Source organism: Fragaria vesca, linkage group LG7 (assembly GCF_000184155.1).
Source record: "Fragaria vesca subsp. vesca linkage group LG7, FraVesHawaii_1.0, whole genome shotgun sequence".
In the NCBI taxonomy this organism is placed as follows: domain Eukaryota; kingdom Viridiplantae; phylum Streptophyta; class Magnoliopsida; order Rosales; family Rosaceae; genus Fragaria; species Fragaria vesca.
The window spans coordinates 17163603-17182057 of record NC_020497.1 but is presented as its reverse complement, the minus strand read 5'-3'; the positions used below and the strand labels follow the sequence as shown (position 1 = coordinate 17182057).

General features: G+C 38.3%; 3 protein-coding genes across 3 annotated transcripts; 1 reads left to right on the top strand and 2 right to left on the bottom strand.

The window, feature by feature from the left end:
* Positions 1 to 442: 442 nt before the first annotated feature.
* Positions 443 to 2202, top strand: LOC101309109. The gene is made up of 3 exons (XM_004308850.1): positions 443 to 910; positions 1015 to 1606; positions 1985 to 2202. The coding sequence occupies exons 1-2, from the start codon at positions 443 to 445 to the stop codon at positions 1543 to 1545; spliced, it is 999 nt and encodes a 332-aa protein (XP_004308898.1). The 3' UTR covers positions 1546 to 1606; positions 1985 to 2202.
* A 1568-nt stretch (positions 2203 to 3770) lies between these two features.
* On the bottom strand, positions 3771 to 11296 carry LOC101303456 (probable sulfate transporter 4.2-like). Its single transcript, XM_004307516.1, has 17 exons — positions 11036 to 11296; positions 10449 to 10497; positions 9792 to 9993; positions 9259 to 9427; positions 8593 to 8658; positions 8405 to 8512; positions 7681 to 7788; positions 7529 to 7594; positions 7241 to 7301; positions 7024 to 7151; positions 6699 to 6740; positions 6083 to 6199; positions 5665 to 5716; positions 5010 to 5148; positions 4753 to 4841; positions 4446 to 4522; positions 3771 to 4341 (listed from the first exon to the last, which is right to left on the bottom strand). Exons 1-17 carry the CDS (start codon positions 11288 to 11290, stop codon positions 4021 to 4023), a joined length of 2049 nt encoding a protein of 682 aa, XP_004307564.1. The 5' UTR covers positions 11291 to 11296; the 3' UTR covers positions 3771 to 4020.
* Positions 11297 to 12299: 1003 nt separating this feature from the next.
* On the bottom strand, positions 12300 to 16181 carry LOC101303162 (metal tolerance protein 5-like). The gene is made up of 6 exons (XM_004307515.1): positions 15858 to 16181; positions 15241 to 15350; positions 14904 to 15149; positions 13945 to 14025; positions 13565 to 13798; positions 12300 to 13023 (listed from the first exon to the last, which is right to left on the bottom strand). The coding sequence occupies exons 1-6, from the start codon at positions 16018 to 16020 to the stop codon at positions 12676 to 12678; spliced, it is 1182 nt and encodes a 393-aa protein (XP_004307563.1). The 5' UTR covers positions 16021 to 16181; the 3' UTR covers positions 12300 to 12675.
* Between the last annotated feature and the right edge of the window lie 2274 nt (positions 16182 to 18455).

The following is an 18455-nucleotide window of genomic DNA, read 5'->3' as shown; positions in this document are numbered from 1 at the left end:
AAGTCTTCTTGTTATGATCTTCCTAGCAGAGAGACCAGGAGAACGACCTTGAAGCGCACCGTTTCAAGTAATTGTCGAAGTGGATCTTTCCACATGTGAGACGCACGTGCTCACTAATCAGTTGTTAATTAATATGTATTAGGGTTTTGCCCCAAACTAGTTGGATGTTTGCCAAGTGGCAAGATCTAGAAGGCTCATTCTGGTTATAAATGGTCTTTGTAAGAGAACAGCCGCTATCAATGAAAAAGACTTGCTTTGATTTCCTTTTGCAGTTCTGTTATTAGTTCCAGATCCCTGTTACTTCTCTTTCCGTCACCTTTACTCTCCTCTCCATTATTTCCACTTCTTCAAGAACCCCTCTTGATCTTTACTGATCACCAATCAATCAGGTTCCGATGGCGTTGAGTACCCAAGTCAGAGCTTCCACCGGTTCAGCTTTCCAATGGAGCTTGATTTGTGTGGAATTGTTGCAAGAGAGCGACCATACTCTCATTTTTTATCTTTTGGCTTATTTCCGAGAAAGAGTCCTCACCCTTTGCTTCCTCTGTTAGCTTCCTTGAAGCATTTGTCTTCTTTGACGTCATTAAAACTGAATGACTGTAACCTCCGTGAAGGAGAAATACCGAATGAAATTGGTTCTCTGTCCACCTTAAGGGAATTGGAACTCGGAGGAAATAATTTTGTCACCCTTCCTGCCAGCCTTCATTTGCTTTCTGATCTGGAATACATTAGCGTGGAGGATTGCAAAAGGCTTGAGCAATTGCCAGACCTCCCATTCAATGACAGGTTATGGGTAGTAACCAGCAATTGTACTTCCTTAAAAGTGTTTCCAGATCCATCAGCATTCAGTACGGTTGGTAATCTGGATTCAAGTTATTTTTTATATTCAATGCTGAAGCGGTTACTTGAGGTAATCTTGATTCAATTTATTCTTTAAAGTTTTTATGTTCAGTACGGTCGATATGATTATGTTTGGTATTCATATCAACAATTATGATGGTTCATATGGTGCAGGAAGCCCCTTCTTTTCGTTTCTTCTGTTGTGTACTTCCTGGAAGTGAAATGTTTGAGTGGTTCAGTAATCAGAGTTTGGGAGACACGGTAACTGAGAAGATACCAAGTAATAGCAAGTGGATTGGGTTTGCTGTATGTGCGCTAATTGCACCTCATGACAATCCATCTGCCGTTTCTGAATTCCCTTATTTACATCCTGGTAAAAGTTTAATTACGTGTTCATTTGATGGCCACGTGTTTTATGGACCACCTGTAAAACAAATTGGTTCAGATCACCTATTGCTATTTATTTTCTCCGCTCGTTACTGGAAGCCTGAGAACTGTCCAGATGACAACTCGATTAAGTTTGTTTTTTATACCGAACGAGCTGTAGGAAGCAACAGATGCTTGAAGATAAAGAAATGTGGGGTCCGTGCACTGTATGAGAACGACATGGAAGAGTTCAAATCTGTATATGAACAAGGTGGTGCATCGTTGAGGGAACAACCCAGTTGTGGCTCTGACGATGAATACTACTCTGCCGAAGAATGAAAGGCTGCCTTGTGCTCGGTACAACCATTGAGTGCGTCAATGCAAGAATGAAGGACACTGTGTAAGTTACCATCTCACCCACGTAATGACTCGTAGTTGCAACTGGATCTATCTTAAGTTCTTAACATGTTTCTTTGTCTCTCATGTGCTTAGGTCATGTCACATCTCATCATTTGCTCTGCCATCTTGATAAATGACACAAGTTAGTTACTATATATGTCATCAAAGTAACCGAAGCACTTGAACAATAGAAAACAGAAGAAACCGTTTGATAGTTGACACCAGTGGAAAATTTTGAATTGATTATTTCTGAACCATATATATAAGTTTTTGTTCTCTATTTAATCAAGTGGATGGATAAATTATCTTTCGTAGTTCTATATGTATAGTTTTGCATTGCAAAAGACTTATATGCAGGAGTATGCTTTTAACTATGCAGTGCCCGTTTGTAAGTCTTGTCTCATGACACAAGCAAGCATTGAGTGATACACTTGGCTTCTGTTCAAATCAAATCCGAACAGGGGAGAAGAGCAGGCTCTTGGACAGATGCATGACAGTTCTCCTATGGCCAGTAGTAGCCAAACTCTTGATGTTACTCCAACAAGAAAACGGGCGTCACTTAACTATTGATTGCCTTCTCGTGGCTCCAATTCTTGAGTTTGGATGTGTGTTGGTTTTGTCTATAAAGGTATATTTTGTTGTGCAGCTTTTGCTCTAATTGGTTCTCAGCTCACTACCATGACCAGGGTGACTGATTTAACTGTTTTTGGTTTCTGCACTAGGAATGAAAAGTCGGCATGACGTGGTTGGACTGGGATAGGCGCGCTGGTTCCTGTTGGCTATAAATCTGTAAATGCTATCAAGTCCAGATGTATATCGAGAAGACATTGCTTTGTGTTACATTGCTTTTTTGGTTCATTAGCTTTCAGTCGTATGATTTGGATACTAAGCTCAGGTGTATGCATATACAGAAGATAGCAAGCAATGATTTTAGATGTGTATCAGATCATAAAGAAAGTAAGCAAGGATTTTAGATGTGAATCAGATCATCAATTAGGCCGTAAAGAACTGCATATCAAACTCTGGCAGTGCAACCATAAAATAATTACGATGTGGGATATAATGTAAGCATATTAACAACCTCAATTTTGCATTCTCGCTTTCAATTATATCAGGTTTGGTCTCCTACAAAGATTGAAATATAATTTGTTAGGGGGAGGCCCGCACGTGCGAGTTCTGCAAAGTAAGCAGCGTCAACACATCGGCCAGCCTATGCCCCTCCAAAAATTAATGCGCTAATTTTGAGTAATGCGCGGCGAGCAGCTCTCACCACTCGCTTTGTTTTCCTTACTCATTAGTTTAAGGCAGGTTTCTACGTTGCCAAGCACCACGTATTTATACCACTACACTCGGGTACTACTTGTCCTTACTTTCGATGTGGGACTCTAAAGAGTTTGGAAATGTTCTCCTTGTGCTATTTCTAGCACCACTTTTAGCGGTCGCAATTTTTGTGCTCTGCCTCGAGTAATATGAAACATGGGTCTCAAACTTGCGACTCCCTGTTTGTTGATAATGAAGGGTGAATGGACTTTGGTAGTTGCTGACTTGCTGCATCAATTTTTCTAAATCTCTGCTATACGGAAGGGGCTTGAAGTAGCAAAGTAGCTAGGAGGCTCAACTTGGAATTAGAAGAGAATCAACCAACTGAAGTTTGGTGATGATACCAAAAATCAACAATAGTCTGGATGAATGGATTTTGAAGCTATCTATGACCGCATCCAAATGTCTCGAACTCAGTAGCTTCTCAATTATCTGAGAAGCCGTTATCTATGATTCAAGGATAACTCATGTCTCAATTAGCTACTCAGTATGATCGATCGATCGATACTGGCTTCTCAAGATCGATAATGAAATCTCAACCCATTGCTGCTTCGTTGCATTCAACTTCTGCATCCAGATTAGCAGCTCAGATAATGTCAAAGTTCATCTTACAAGCACATACTAAGAAAACCACCCCTTACTGGCCATGGTTATCAACTTTAACGAAGATCAAGACCAAATATCAACTACAAAAGCTCTCCCATTGCAAAGAGCATCTAACCTCCCTTTGTGGAGGATTGAAGTCCAAACATGAGCTCTAGACTTGGTATTAGTTAAAAACGAAGTATGTGCAGGTGTATGGTCATTTCTACACCTGCTCACTCAGATTGAAGAAGGTTCATCCATGGATGTGTAGGAAACTCGATTGAATAGATAATTAAGATACTGTGAACTTAAGTTGATTCATCACACTAACTAGTACATTGCCCATATTTGTTGTTTATATTTTCTTAACAATAGACCTGTTGCTGCTATATGCTTTACATTTCACAACAGGGAGCCTAATTACATGGAAAGAATCAACCATGAACCTAAAAAACGGGGAACCTGGCCAGAAAAAATGTAGGGGAAATTCTTCATGAATTTATGAATATCTCAAGAAGATTTTCGAGACAAAAGGGGTTCCAACTGAGGGTCACTTTCCTTCGTAACTAAAGATGTCTGATTCCCAGACTCCAGCTCGGACAGTGATGAATCCTCTGCCCTTTGTCTAAGATATCTCTGGAAGGAACTCTGTCTCTCTTCGGTTAAAGGGTTACCTATCTTAGGAGTCTCTTTTAAGCTCTGAACATGCTGAAGACAAACCTGAACAGCATCGTGCACTCTTACAAAGTACCACTCCTTACCAATCAGCTCTACTACACCTGCTCTTGATAAGGTCATCAGAGTTTCTCGATTGAGATTTGAAATGGCAATCTGCATTGCATGCAGATGTTGGAACCAGCATGTTATATAAAAAATTTCAAGAAATTTATAATATGTTAATGTTCAGGAAATAATCCGTCTGAAGGAGCATTCACCTGGATGTCCCGCAATTTGTACTCCTGATGCAACTCTTTTAGAGCTTGGACACCACTTGAATCTATATATGTTACAGCTGAGATAAGACAAAAACACGATTCAGTAAATCGGCAGAACCTTTAATCACATCAGCCTTATGAACAAGATGAGCATGCTGGATCTGCAGTGTGCAAAACTAGCATAATTTCAAACAACAATATTTAGAAGTATTTTTATCCAGCTTGTGCCTGCATGCACCGCTGTTCATTAAGAGCTTCTTCAAAGCCTATGAAAAATAAAAATAAAAATTGAGTTAACAAGACTTACGTGCCATCTCTAAGATCACAAAATAAATTCTTTCAACTTCTGGTCCACGACTAGTAGATTTATCAACCTCAACTTCATATTCACGTAGTCTGACAGAGGAAACCAATTGCAAATTGATTTAGATTTGGTTAGTTAACTGGGGAAAGTGGAAAGTTACAGCTGTAGATACTTGCTGTGTAAATAAGTACTATAACTGACAGAATCACACTTATAACATTTATTGTTTATTATCAAAATGGTAGAGCATGAAATTTTACCTGTCTTTTATATAACTTATGTTCGCAAAGTAAATAGGTGCATCAATCCGAACAATCACAATTCCATTGTATGTATATGCTTCTGGATATTGTTGTGTATTTCTATAAACAGTGGTACCTGGGAGACGCCCCAAGACAGCTGCAAGATAAAATAATCTATTGAATATGGATGCTTGGGTATAAATAAAAAGGTTGAATTTTCAATCCAGCTGCAAACAGGGAAGAGATGAGCCTTTCGGCAACACTCCTAAAAAAGGGAAACCCGTACAGGTAATATCTTATCATGTCAGTATGAAAAATGCAATGTTTAGAGAGTCTATCAATAGATATATGTTTGTATCTTCCTCTTGAAGGCTCTAAGAGACCACAGAAAATCCAGAAAAGGTAGTGTTGGTAACCAACCAATAGAAGTTAGACTAGCAGATGCATTGGTTTTTGGATAGAGTATAGAGTAAAAAGAGTCACTGCTATCCCTTCCCAATTATATAAAATACATGAAAATGGTAGCCGGTTGCACCTTACCTCCAGAACTATTTAAAGTTTAAATTGAAGCATAAATAAATAAATAATGTGCGATGATACATGAAGCTAAGATCTTGGGACATCCACTTACTTGTATGCATATACATTTTATAATGAATTTGAGTATACTCACCAATATGGGGGTTCGCTGATTCATAGATAACAAATGCAAGTGCAAAACCAACCTGCAATCATCAATATACATCAAAATTCTATATTTAAAAGAAAGGATTCACAGAAAACAAGAGATAGCTTGTTTCAGAACTCCAGTGATATTCAGGCAATTTGTATATTACTTGATTGTTCCTAGCCACCAATGCAATAAGAATCAATGGACAAAGCTATATCTATCAGGCTAATGCAAACAAACCCCCAAATACTTGTATTGAAACAGATACACGACTTACTACAGAGCACTTGTCTTGTGGCTATATGTGGATTTTTAAGCATAAAAAGCTAAACAAGGAATTCCAAAAATGATATTTGCTTTATATTGCACATGTAACTATTTGTATCCCACTAAAACCAATATAACTGCTTTAAGTACTCACTCCGACAAGGACGCCAATCTCAATGCCAAGGAACAATGTTGTGGTGCTAGTGATGGTCCAAAGAAGAAAATCTTTCTTGTCCACTCGCCATAAAAATATAGCCTCATCATAGTCCACCTGAAGTTCAATAGAAAAGGTGAGTTATAAGAAATAGTGATCACCGGTTCAAGTTTACATGCCAAGATTTAGTGCACAAACGCACACAATCACAATTATCTACAAAAAGAAACCAAGATACACCTTCATCCATGAGTTCATGCATGACAACTGTAACTATCATTACTGTTATTTCTAGGAGCCAATGAACTTTTCCTTTCACAGAAAATGCAAAAATACCATTTCGCAACTAAAATGGATAACATGGTAGATTCTAACTTTTGAGAATATCACTGATAGAGTTCTACGCTTCTACCAGCAAGTTAATGTTATATATGAAAGTCTAATGAGATAGATAATACTTATGCAAACAAAAAAGTGATCGAATTCCAGTACTGATATGTCAACTCATTTAGTTGCTCAAATCTGTAAAATACTCCTTAAACTAATTACATAATAAAAAAGCATATTGAAAGCTAGAAGAGGTAAGCACAAGTCCTTAAAATTGTAGAATACTCACCAAACCTATTACAGCAGAAATGACAATGGCAGCTAGAGCACACTGGTATATAGAAAGAAACTTTGTTGTTAGCACATAAAAATCATTTTTTGTAATTGAATGATGAATTAGAACTTAGTAAACGATCCAATCCTACAAAACATATTATCAAACAGCTTGCATTCAAATTTTGTAAACGCCAACCCCCCAATAAATTACTCATCAAATGTAATGAAGAAATATTGTTTCAACCAGAAACTTTAATAGAGACAGCAAAAGCCATCAGATATGACCTGCCGAAAATTGCATTCCCGTACGAAAAACAAACATATTAACTTGGACATACCTGGGGTATAGATTCAAACAATTCTGTCATAAATAGGAGGGCACACCCCATTATAAATCCCATAACAATTCCAGATAAGCCAGTTTTTGCTCCACTTTCATGATTCACAGCTGATCTAGAGAAGGAACCTGCAATAATGCTAAATTTGAATGAAAATCCATTTGCATATGACATGCAAATCAAGGTTGCAGCTCTTAAAAACTAGTACAAATCTCACCTGTTGTAGGGTATGCAGAAAAAAATGAACCAAAAATATTTGCCACCCCAAGACCGAACAACTGTTTAAAAAAGGAAAAGGACTCATTAGATAAACATTACAGGCTCTTGCTAGCCACCACCAAGCAGAATATATAACAAGCAAAACTGATGACAGCAAGAGAAACATGCAGTCAACATGCAAGGTTTGACTACAAAGTGCTAAGTTTCACTAATATTTTTGTATAAATTGTTAACTAACAGCTTTCGTTATGTGTATATTGGACATCCAGCTTTTCCAAAATCATACCTCTTGATTTGAATCCAACTCATACCCATTCTTCGCTGCTAAAGCTTTTGCAATTCCCACAGATTCCTAGAGTTCAAAATGAATTACGAATAAGATTAACAGAAAATAGAAAACAAAATGAAACCTAAATTGCTGTATGGAACTCCTTTTACCAAAATAGCTACTCCAGTGATGAGAAGCGCAGTTGGAATCAAAGAGGTAGCATATCCAAAAGCTTTAGGGATAGAAAATGATGGAAGGCCCTGTGGTATGTCTCCTACCTAAAGACCACACAACGTTCTTTATAAACTTACTCCTCACATAAAATAATGTAGGATTACATACTAATGTAAAGCAAACATATAAATGATGACAGAAGGAAGCACACGATAGGAGGGTAACTAGAAAAGGAATCAAATTAACCTTTTTATGGCTAAATCTAATATGTTATTTTATGCCTTAGAAAATTCATAGTTACCGGTTATAGAACAGGCACCTGAATAGGTGATGACTATTTCAGGAAATTCTATCATTTCCTGTGACATGCCTGCATTCCAAACTGGGAGCTCAGCACACTCCTTAACCATCCCAAATTTCAAGCAGATTGCGTACCAGAGAAGGGTAATGTACATTCTGAAGTATGTACTTACAAAGTCTACATGATTCTAGTTGAACAATTACCTAGTTAAAGTTTTTTTTTTCATGGATGACAGATTCATTAGTGTTCAGAAGCTAGATTTTCAGTTCAGATGCATAGCAGACTTCTGGTTGACAAAATGTAGACAGAAACTGACTCTAGCAATTCTACTAGCCAGTTGCAGCTAACATTTAATGACTACATTGTTCAGTTGAATAAACTGAAACTATAACAAACGTGGTCTAAAATGCGTTTCTTACCAAGGATATGGAAGATGGATTGAATATTTTGACAAAAATGGTGCCAGAAAGGACTGCAGTGAGGGGACCTGCTGCTCTCAGGAAACGCAAGTATTTCCTTGTCTTTCCCTGAACATATAAAATCAAAATGAGAAACAAAATTAAGGTAATAAAATATATATTCCACCAAACAAAAAAAAAACTCATACCAAGTGCTTCATGGTCAGCAGTATCGCAAGAATGACGGATCCCATTACAAAGGGGGGCCATGAAAACTACAAAAGGAAAAACCTTCTGTGGTTAAGAAATGAAATGATAAGTGTATATCATAAGACAACACATCGAAGACAGACATCTTACATCTACTTCCATTAGAAATATATTTCTAATTCGCTATAAAGCTAACTACAATTGAGAGTTGCTTGCTTAAAAGATACTAGATCAACTACCATTACATAACACAGCATGTGGAAATCCCTCCTACATGTAACTACAGAGAGAGAGAGAGAGAGAGAGAGACCGTCCCAAATTACTCTCAGTACATATGATAATAAAAGGGTATACTAAACACGATGCAAACAGCAAGAGTTGCATTGGGATCCTCATCAAAGGCCCAGACACAAGCAGAAATAGAAGTTGAAAATTAATATGTAATATACAGGATTTCACTCAACAGAACATATAAATCATGAACATTCCACAATACGCAGAATCAAATTGCCATTGTATATGAAATTCATGAGGAATATTAATAACCATCTAAGTTGTAAAACAGCCAAGTTACCAAATAGCTGCAAAGCCACTTGAAATATGCAAACTCAAATATGAATATAATAACAAAGGTTATACAACTTGGGCATGCAAGAAAAGCATACCGCATCAGCTCCCGATATAATGCTCACAATCAGCGGCACAATCTTGCTACTTCGTTCAACATCATATCCCAAGAAGTATTTTGCTTGAGATAAAGCAATCACAATGGCTGAAGCAGTCGTAAAGCCAGAAATGACTGAGTGGCTGATGAAGCGAATAATCCATCCAAGCCTGGACAGGAGAAGAATAGAATGTAAATGAAACTAAAAGACCAACCCTTAGAAACAAAAAGGAGACAAGATCTTGAAGGTTGTGTCCCATACACCCTAAAGTCACTTCTTTGGGACAAAATGATATCATAATATAGTATTCAATTAGTTTTTGATAATGTCAAGACCAGTACAGGCTAAATCTAATGTTGTGATTGGATTGTAGTTTGAACATCCTGTGATTCAGGATTAGCTACAATTTCTAACATCATAAATGGTAGGCTCTGGCCTTCTTCAGATGTCAGAACAGAATGCATATAGTTGCTAAGTTATGCATAAGTACATCTACATGACCATGATACAAAACAGGAGAAAATTGCAGGTACCTTAAAAGCCCCAGTATGCATTCCATGATCCCAACCATGAGTGCCAATAATATTGCCAGTTCAGTGTACAGCGCATCAGTAGAATCAACAATGCCACTTAAAACATTGGAAACCAGGAGTGAAACCAATGCTACTGGGCCAACAGCTAGCTGACGAGACGAGCCAAATATAGCATACACAAACAAAGGTACAAAACCAGAGTCTGCCTTGCAAAATCAGAGGTAACATTCAGATTCAAGACAAAGATATAACAGAAGTCATAATAACTCAGAATACACAAATAAGTAGGACAATTAGCACTTCAGCTAGGGTGGAAACACCACATTTTGTCATAGGATTATTATAAATAAGCACACCCTTTTTCCGACTGTAATGGCACAAAACTGTTTGTAGAGCTTTTACACTATTCTGAATTAGTTTGAAAATGGTATGTTCTGAACTGCTTTCCCTATTCAGCTCAAGGATACCAATGCCAAACTAAAAAACCAAATAGAAAGGTTTTCACTTTTACCCCACCTCCCACCAAAGAAAAAAAAAAAAAAGGCAAAAGCATACTATTGAAAAGAGAGGACTCCTGGTTCAAAATCATAGATAGCATATTAAGATAAAAGAATCAACCAAAAGAATAATTAACTTCATAAGATTGGATGAACTTACAAAGTCCGTATATAGGTTCAAGCCCAGCCAATTTTGCATACGACATTGCCTGCCATTTCACAGCAACGGATCAACAAACGAACTAACAGCCAAATACTGGACATGAAAAAAACTTAACCAGACATTGCAACCAAGAGTCAGTAACATCTTTTCCTATATATAAAATCACAAAAATCCCATACATACCACATTTCAGTACATTACGATTTATACAAAATTCACAGCAATATATATGTTCCGTAACATTAAATCATTGGTCTCTAACACTTAATACTCAAAATTTATCTACTAAATTCATATATTGAGTAATAATTTACAGCCTAAATTATAATTTTTTAGTCCATTCACAACAGAATCCCACACGAAGATTCATCAGTTGCTGAACCACTGGATCAACTATTCCCAGTTGGCAATGATTAAATAAATGCTTACATCATGAACAGTAATATTATATTGTTTGAAACAAAAATAATACAAAATTACTATTTTATAGTGCGAAATTATAGAAATTCTGCTCAGCATTATCTTCAATCATATCAGAAACCATGAAAACGACGACGTTTAACTGAAAGGCGAAATTCACAGACCTGAGGAACGAGCATGACTCCGACGGTGATTCCGGCCATGAGATCGACCTGGAGATACTCGCGCCATTTGTATGTCCGAATCCACCGGAAGCAAGGCAGGAACAGCTCCAGCCACTCAATCCACGTCATGCTGACGACCTTCGATTTCCACCTCTCCAGCGCGGCCCACGGCGACGCATTTGACGACGACGACGACGACGTCGTTTCCGGGTGCTGCAAGGGGATAATCCGGACGGGTCTGGTCGTCGTCGGCATGGAGGAGGAGGTGGAGGATTCGCCGCCGAAGTCGGAGTTGCTTGGGGATGCGTAGGTTATCTCCATGCGCACCACCGCCGCATTTGACTTATAAAACCGTTATTGTGCGCGCGCGGCGTTTGGAGTGGTGGTCCACTCCCCGTGGGTAAAATCGTAATTCCGAACGGATTAGATATTTTTTCTGGTTTCTCGTAGGTGGGGAGAATTGAAGAGTCCAGTGCCAAAAAGAGTGATCGCTTTATATACAACCGCGGGGTTCTATGATTTTCAGCCGCTGTAAAAAGTGCGTGTGAATCACCAAATCAGTAGTAATATCTCGTTCTCAAAGGCAAAAAGAAGAAAATAATCGAGATAAAAAAAGAAAATATTTACTGCTTTCCTATGAGCTAAAATCAGCTTGGTTCGTTGAAAATAGATTCGGTAAATCCTCAGGATGAAAAAGTTAGATTCGGTAATAAATGGTTTCGGGTAATTCGTAGTTTACCCCACCAAAAATAGAAAGTATGTACGAAACTTCCTAACTTGAAAACTGATATAAAAGGTTGGTGGGTCAGAATGAAGGCGGACGAGAATATGGTTAAGTTCAAAGGCTTCAATCATTGAGATCCAGGTACGTGCACGGAAGTCGTGCTTGTAGCTTGCCACGTGGATGAATCAGATTCGTAAGCATGTTCACTGGGGTAAGTAGTTAAAAGAAGAATTACCTAGATGTAAAAACAAACTGCGAAAAGAGACCCTTTTGCCAGTTTGGCACTCGTTCGTCTAGCTGATCTAAATAGAACGTGGAACTCACGAAACAGTTGTCATTAGTGTCAATCGTTGCGAAGAAACTCTTATTTTATGTACCGGTGAGCCACGTGATCCGTTTATATAGTTGTTTGTACAACTCCTGTGTTTGACAATATAGTGTTCTTTAAGCACGTGACATGTTTAACTCAAAGAAGACTTGTTCACCGTCATGTGATCAACATGTTAGTAGTTAAGCGTCACTACGCTAATAATGTATAATATCATTGCATAATTGCATAGAAACCAAAATACTGAAAATAGTATATGCTTTTGTACGAACCCTTGTTCGGGATATGAGTCATGACCATGTGATAAAAACATAAAAGGAACACTAGAGGGAGAGGTCGGCTATGATTTGTGGTAAAAAGATGTGGGAATCATTTAAATTAAAAGTGCTATGTCTCGCTACAAGATGCATGGACCAGCATTCATACCCAGTTTCACCAGAATTAAGTGCCATGTCCTTCGACATTGACAAGAACAAATATCTACACATCTCCAGTTTTGATATTTCCTCCATTGGGGATCAACTCTAGCTTTCAAAAGTTGATACACAGAAGGATCTGGACCATCATAATATATAACATTCTCTCTTTCTAAGAGTGTGACTGCGCATGCTCGGGCTTGTGACTGAACTCGTAGTCTAGATGGACAAAGGCGCGCTCGATTTCAGGCAGGAGCTCGAGCTTCTCCTGCAACGCTTCCCCTATGTCATGAGCCTCTTGTAAGGGCATGGCTGCTGGCAGGACAATGTCAACCTCGACAAAGTAGTGTGAGCCAAAGGTGTATGCACGGACTGTGTCGATATGGCGTATCGCCTTGTGATGGTTCCAGCACAGGTATGTCAGTTTTTGTAGGTATTCTGGAGCAGCTGATTTTCCAACTAGGGAATTCACATTTTCCAAGACAGTCAATGACCAGGTGCGAATAGTGTACAAGGCCAGCTGCAGAAAATCCAAGAGTTACATGCATGTATTACTACCTAAAAGACCAATGAAAATATGATAATATGGGTCCAAAACAATGAATATTGCAATCACCAAAGGCCAGTTTAATAGTCAGATGGTAATAGAACTGATCAGGATCATGAACCCCCATGGAGGGAAATCAAGATCTGAAAAGTCTGTTTAAGCATTCAGAGTATGCGGTTTGTTTCCGATGTTCAAGAGTTTACTAGTCTTTTCTACTGATAGAAATAAAGGATATCTTTGTACTAGCTGATAGACATTGGATGAGCAGTTTGTTGTCGATGTTCAAGAGTTTACTATCAAATGTATAGCAACCTGTTAGATATATGCAGAGCATAAGATTAACTACCAGTCTACCAGTCACAACCTACCTAATAGTAGTCTCTCATACCTTTCCTTTTTTATCAAGATGCAGGGACTCTACGCCCTTACTATGCCTACAAGTTCTCAGTCTGGTAAACTATTAAATTTGGGTGAACAAAGAGTGAGACACATGATTGAGAGGAAAACCACTTACAATAATTGCTCCAACAGGGTCCATCCATTCATCAAAGTAATTAGCAAGGAGCACAGCAACCAGACCAATGATGTTGGTGATAACATCAAAGAAATGATCCTGGGCATAGGCTTTGACTATTTCGTTGGAGAAAGTGCGGCAATAAAGCATCAAAAGCAATTTCACCAGAGTGACACCAAGCATAATACCCACAACCCATCGCTCTTGATCCTTGGTTAAGTTGAACTCATCTTCCTGGTAAGAGATACAGATTGGAAAGGAACATTATTCAAGTGTTTTACTATAGAAAGAAAGAAAGGAAAAATAACAAGAAGAAGGTGTATGTTGTAACAAAAGCCCAAATATTTAGATGCTCCAAATATCAGGTCATAGCAACTTACATCAGAAAATAAGGTGCGCATAGACTCTAAGATGATCTGCAGTCCCAGAGTTGCCATGACAGAAGCAAAAACAAGGATTCCCTGCATTTTTTTTCAAGTTACAGAGGTGAGGCACCATTTAGAGTTGAGACAAATATAACTCTAGACAGAAAATGAAAATGAGAAGACATGCAATGAAATGATTCAAACAAATTACTTATAGGTTAAGCAACAGAGCTTGCTCAGCCTCACAAAACATAAGCAGGTTCATTTGACAAATACCCCTAAAAACCTAAGGGATTAGCTTAGAGATGAGGGAGTTGGCTTGTAATCTTAAATATAATAATATACACTCGGGAACTCGTAAAAAACATGTACTAATCCTCCAGACACACGATTAAATTCATCATAACAAATACCAAAAGGCACCTCTTGCAAACCGGATAAAATGAACAGGTTTCTCTTTAACAATGCATACAAGGAAAAAGAAAAGCAACTGAAACAAAAAAATCATAGTGAATTCCTGTCGAAGCTAGTATGATCAACATATGGCAATAACAAATCCATATGGGAAAAACTATAGTAACAATGGTCAAGCAGTAAGCATATAAAATATGCAAATCCACTGAAAGCAGCATTGGACGTCTTGCAATAGGAAGCATTTTAGAAGGAAGTCCAGAGAAAATAATTTTAAGTTAACCTCTTAGTTACACATTATATGAACAATTATGGAATTCAAAAAAGAAAAAAGATATACGAGTTCATATCTTCATTCCAAAAACAGAAGAGAAATGAGAATGTCCATCCAATCTTCACATGTCAAAAGTTCAGGATGAGATTAGACAGCCACAAGATCATCCAAGTTGCCAGACTAAGTTTAGGAAAGATCTTAAAGTGGATTCCAGTTTTATGCATTAACCTAAGATGTGATGCAGAACTATGAATCTATTGCTATGAAGAATAATTGTACAGACACATACCAACGGCTGCATACGTCTCTTTCCAATAGGATACTGATAAGGGTTTGGGGTTTGCATCGAGAATGCAGTAAACCACAGGATGAAGCCAGACAAAAGATCAAGCAATGAGTCCAGTGTGGATGCAATAATGGCTAATGAACCACTTCTGTAAGATGCGTAAACTTTAGCTGCAAAAAGAGCCATGTTTGCAACATTTGATATTCTGATGGCAAAGGTTTCACTTTTAGCCAAATTATCCCGCTCTTCCTGCAATCAAACATTTCCATGCATCAGTTAAAAAGTAAACTGACTGCTCCTCTTGTTTATAGAGAGACAAAAAAACGATGAAATATCAAACCTTTGACATTCCGGGAATAAAACCCCTCTCCGCTAAGGCATCCATTTCATTAAACCCTTCGAGCATTTCCACCTGCTGCTGATAATACTCTGCCACATTATCCTCCGGGCCTGAATCCATCAGGCAGAACAGTTAAAACTTGTGAAACCTCTTTCTCTGCTAATTTCAGCTCTATCGACAATAAAAACACTTGAAATCGTCGTGTCTAATCCCTGTTTGCCCCTTTAAATCCTTCACATAAGCTCTCACACTCTCAGCCTCAAAATTCTATAATCTCTCACACTCCTCTACATTAATAAAACATGAAACTTTAATTCTTTTAAGCTATTAATTCCAGCACAGTACCACTAAGCACTTTCCAGTCCACCTCTACTTTATGCTTTCACAAGTGCTTCTTTACACAGCAAAATTCAAAGCTTAAACCACCAATGGAATCACAAAGCCAAAAAAAAAAAAAAAAGGAAAATTCCACAACCACTAAAGAAGCAAAATTCCCATAGACCAAATGGCGGAATAGAATATTGCCATTTCAGGGCATACAAATAATGGAAAAGAGCCAAAGATTGCGAACAGATCGAATATCAAGCACAATGAACGTACAGGGATTGTGAAATTACCTTTAACTCCAAGACAGTCATGGAAGGCCCGCGGTTGCTTCTCCTTGTGCTCCGAGGCCACCTGGAAGCTCTCGAAGTTCAACCGCCACGAGCCGTCGACATTGCCGGAATCTCGCAGCAGCGACTGCGCCTCGTCGTGGTCGGATGTCACCGGCGACGCCATTCCCGGTCCAGAGAGAGCTTCGGAGGACCGTCCGAGGACACCGCGGCGATCGGCGCCGGAGAACGGTGCTGGAAAATTCCGGAGAGAATCCTAGGGGTATTTTGGGAATGCGGAAATTATTGGAAGGACGACGACGCTGGTGTGGTCTGCATTTGGTCCGGAGAGATTTGAACACCACGGGAAAGTTTGCAAGAAATACGAAACGTATCCCCATGTGGTGCCACGTGTACGACCGCGATGGCGCGATGGGATCAGGGCGAGGGATTCTTGGGTGAGAGTAATGAGTATGGTGGGCCCGGGTTTGGGTTGGATTCTGGGTCGGTTTATCTGGTGTGGTTGAGGTGTGTTTAGGAGTTGGAGCCTTAGCCGTTGGATTTTTGATCGTGTGGAGGAGAGGGAGTGGAGTGTGAGGGCGGTCAAAGTTGGCAGGGTTTTTTTTTGGGTTTTTTAGTAAATGTTGGTGGGCTGAGTGGTGGATAGGAGAATGAGGATCTAAGTGGTGTTGGATTTGTGGGCCCTGGGTTGGGCCCGTATAGCGACAGCTGTACACATCACCGAATAAGTGTGACACACATTCGGAAATATACCGTATTTAACTCCACCACGTTTTTATTTCACAAGAAATAAAAGAAGAAATCTCTAAGTTTGTGATCCAAATTTTTCTGAGGACAGTAACTCTTGTCTGAACAAATTCGGATACATTCGCCAAATTTGTCAACTTATGCCTTTCTTTGGGATACTAATGTCTTTCTGGTTCAAGAGAAAGTTTTGACGAACTGTATTTCTGTTGTTTCAAACTAGATTAGTGTGTATTTTACAATAATTTGAAGTATATAATTAAATATTTCGATTGCTAAAGTTGGATCTTGTATGACTATATTTGGATGGTCGAAGAAAACCCTCTTATACACGATAAGCAAAAGTCATTCATGAATAGTATATTACTCTAAAACATCAAGAATTATCGAGACGTTTGGGTCATATATTCCGATGATTGCGTCACATTTTTTGTAATAAACGCAGGAACTCAGCAAATGCATGTGCATGTTATGCATTGGCTACATTACTTGTATGTAATGTTTAAGTCTTGTCACACTTACGTCATGTGACAAATGGGAACATATTTAGACATGAAATTTTACGAAACAATTTATTCAAAATAATTTACATATACGATAATCGTTATATATGTATTTACGTCGGTATTTTGTTTTTTGTTGGCCTGACGGCCGGGACATTGCACGAGTTGGGTGTGTGAGGGCATGTGGTGTGCTTGTGGGAAGCTGGGGGTGAGCGTGTGGTATCATGGGTGGTGGTAGTAATGTGTACTCGTTGTTTTCGTTCTTGGATGAGACACAGCGTCTGTGTCAAAAGTCGCTGAAAGTGTCCACTTTCATGGAGATGGTTTACATGGGGAATAGCTAGGCTGATATACCATTCAATTCAAACTTTCAAAGGATGCAATAGTTTGGGCCTCGAGTACTGTTTAGCTCATGGGACCAAACATGGTCTGAAATGTTTTCGAGTTGGGGTTTTTAAACTGGGATTCAATTGGGTCAGGCCTTATACGGTTGATGTGATCTGAATTCTGAACTCGTTTCACAAGCGAATTCTGAAATTTCCATTGGAATTCGGAAGCATTCAAGAAGAAAAAAAAATTCAAACTCCGGCAACCTCCCCCCGACCACCAATCCACCATCACAGCTGGAGTCCTACTTAGATGCTCATGCTTTTCTCTTCCTCGTATATATGCTGTTAGAATTCAAAATTTATAAATAAATGAGAAGAGAATGTCATGTAGATACAAATAAGATATTCAAAAGAAAAATGTCAAAAAGAGACTAGACAAGAGACATAATAGTGGTCGAAGCTTCATGGATTATAGATAAGTTTTTTATAAACAAACACGCGTAGTCGCGTTCATTATAGGGTGTTGAAAATATTTATATTTCTCTCACGTATAATAATAAATTATTACAACTTTTAACTCAACGACTTGTGGTGTTTTCTATAATAAATAACAGAGAAATTTTAAATACACACCCCTAATATATTAATACACACCCCTTACTTAATACACCACCTATCAAGTTTTTCATTTCAGTATTATACTTAATACACATTCTAAAATGCCTAAAATGTCCTTAATTTATGAAATATTCCGTTATTTAATATAATTAATATATATTTACTATTTGATACCTCTTTTTACATATTATTTCGTCTAATTTTTGCTAGAAATTTTTGGTTATCATCGTTCAATTTATAATCAAATGATTATTGTTATATTCCGACTCCGAATCACCGATACAAGTTTTCAAAATTCACAAGCTAGCTAGTACAACTGTAGAAGTACAGTAGCTATTAAACATAGATAGCTAGTTATTCGATAAAACNTAGTCATGATAGAGATGCAGTACTTGACAATATAATCT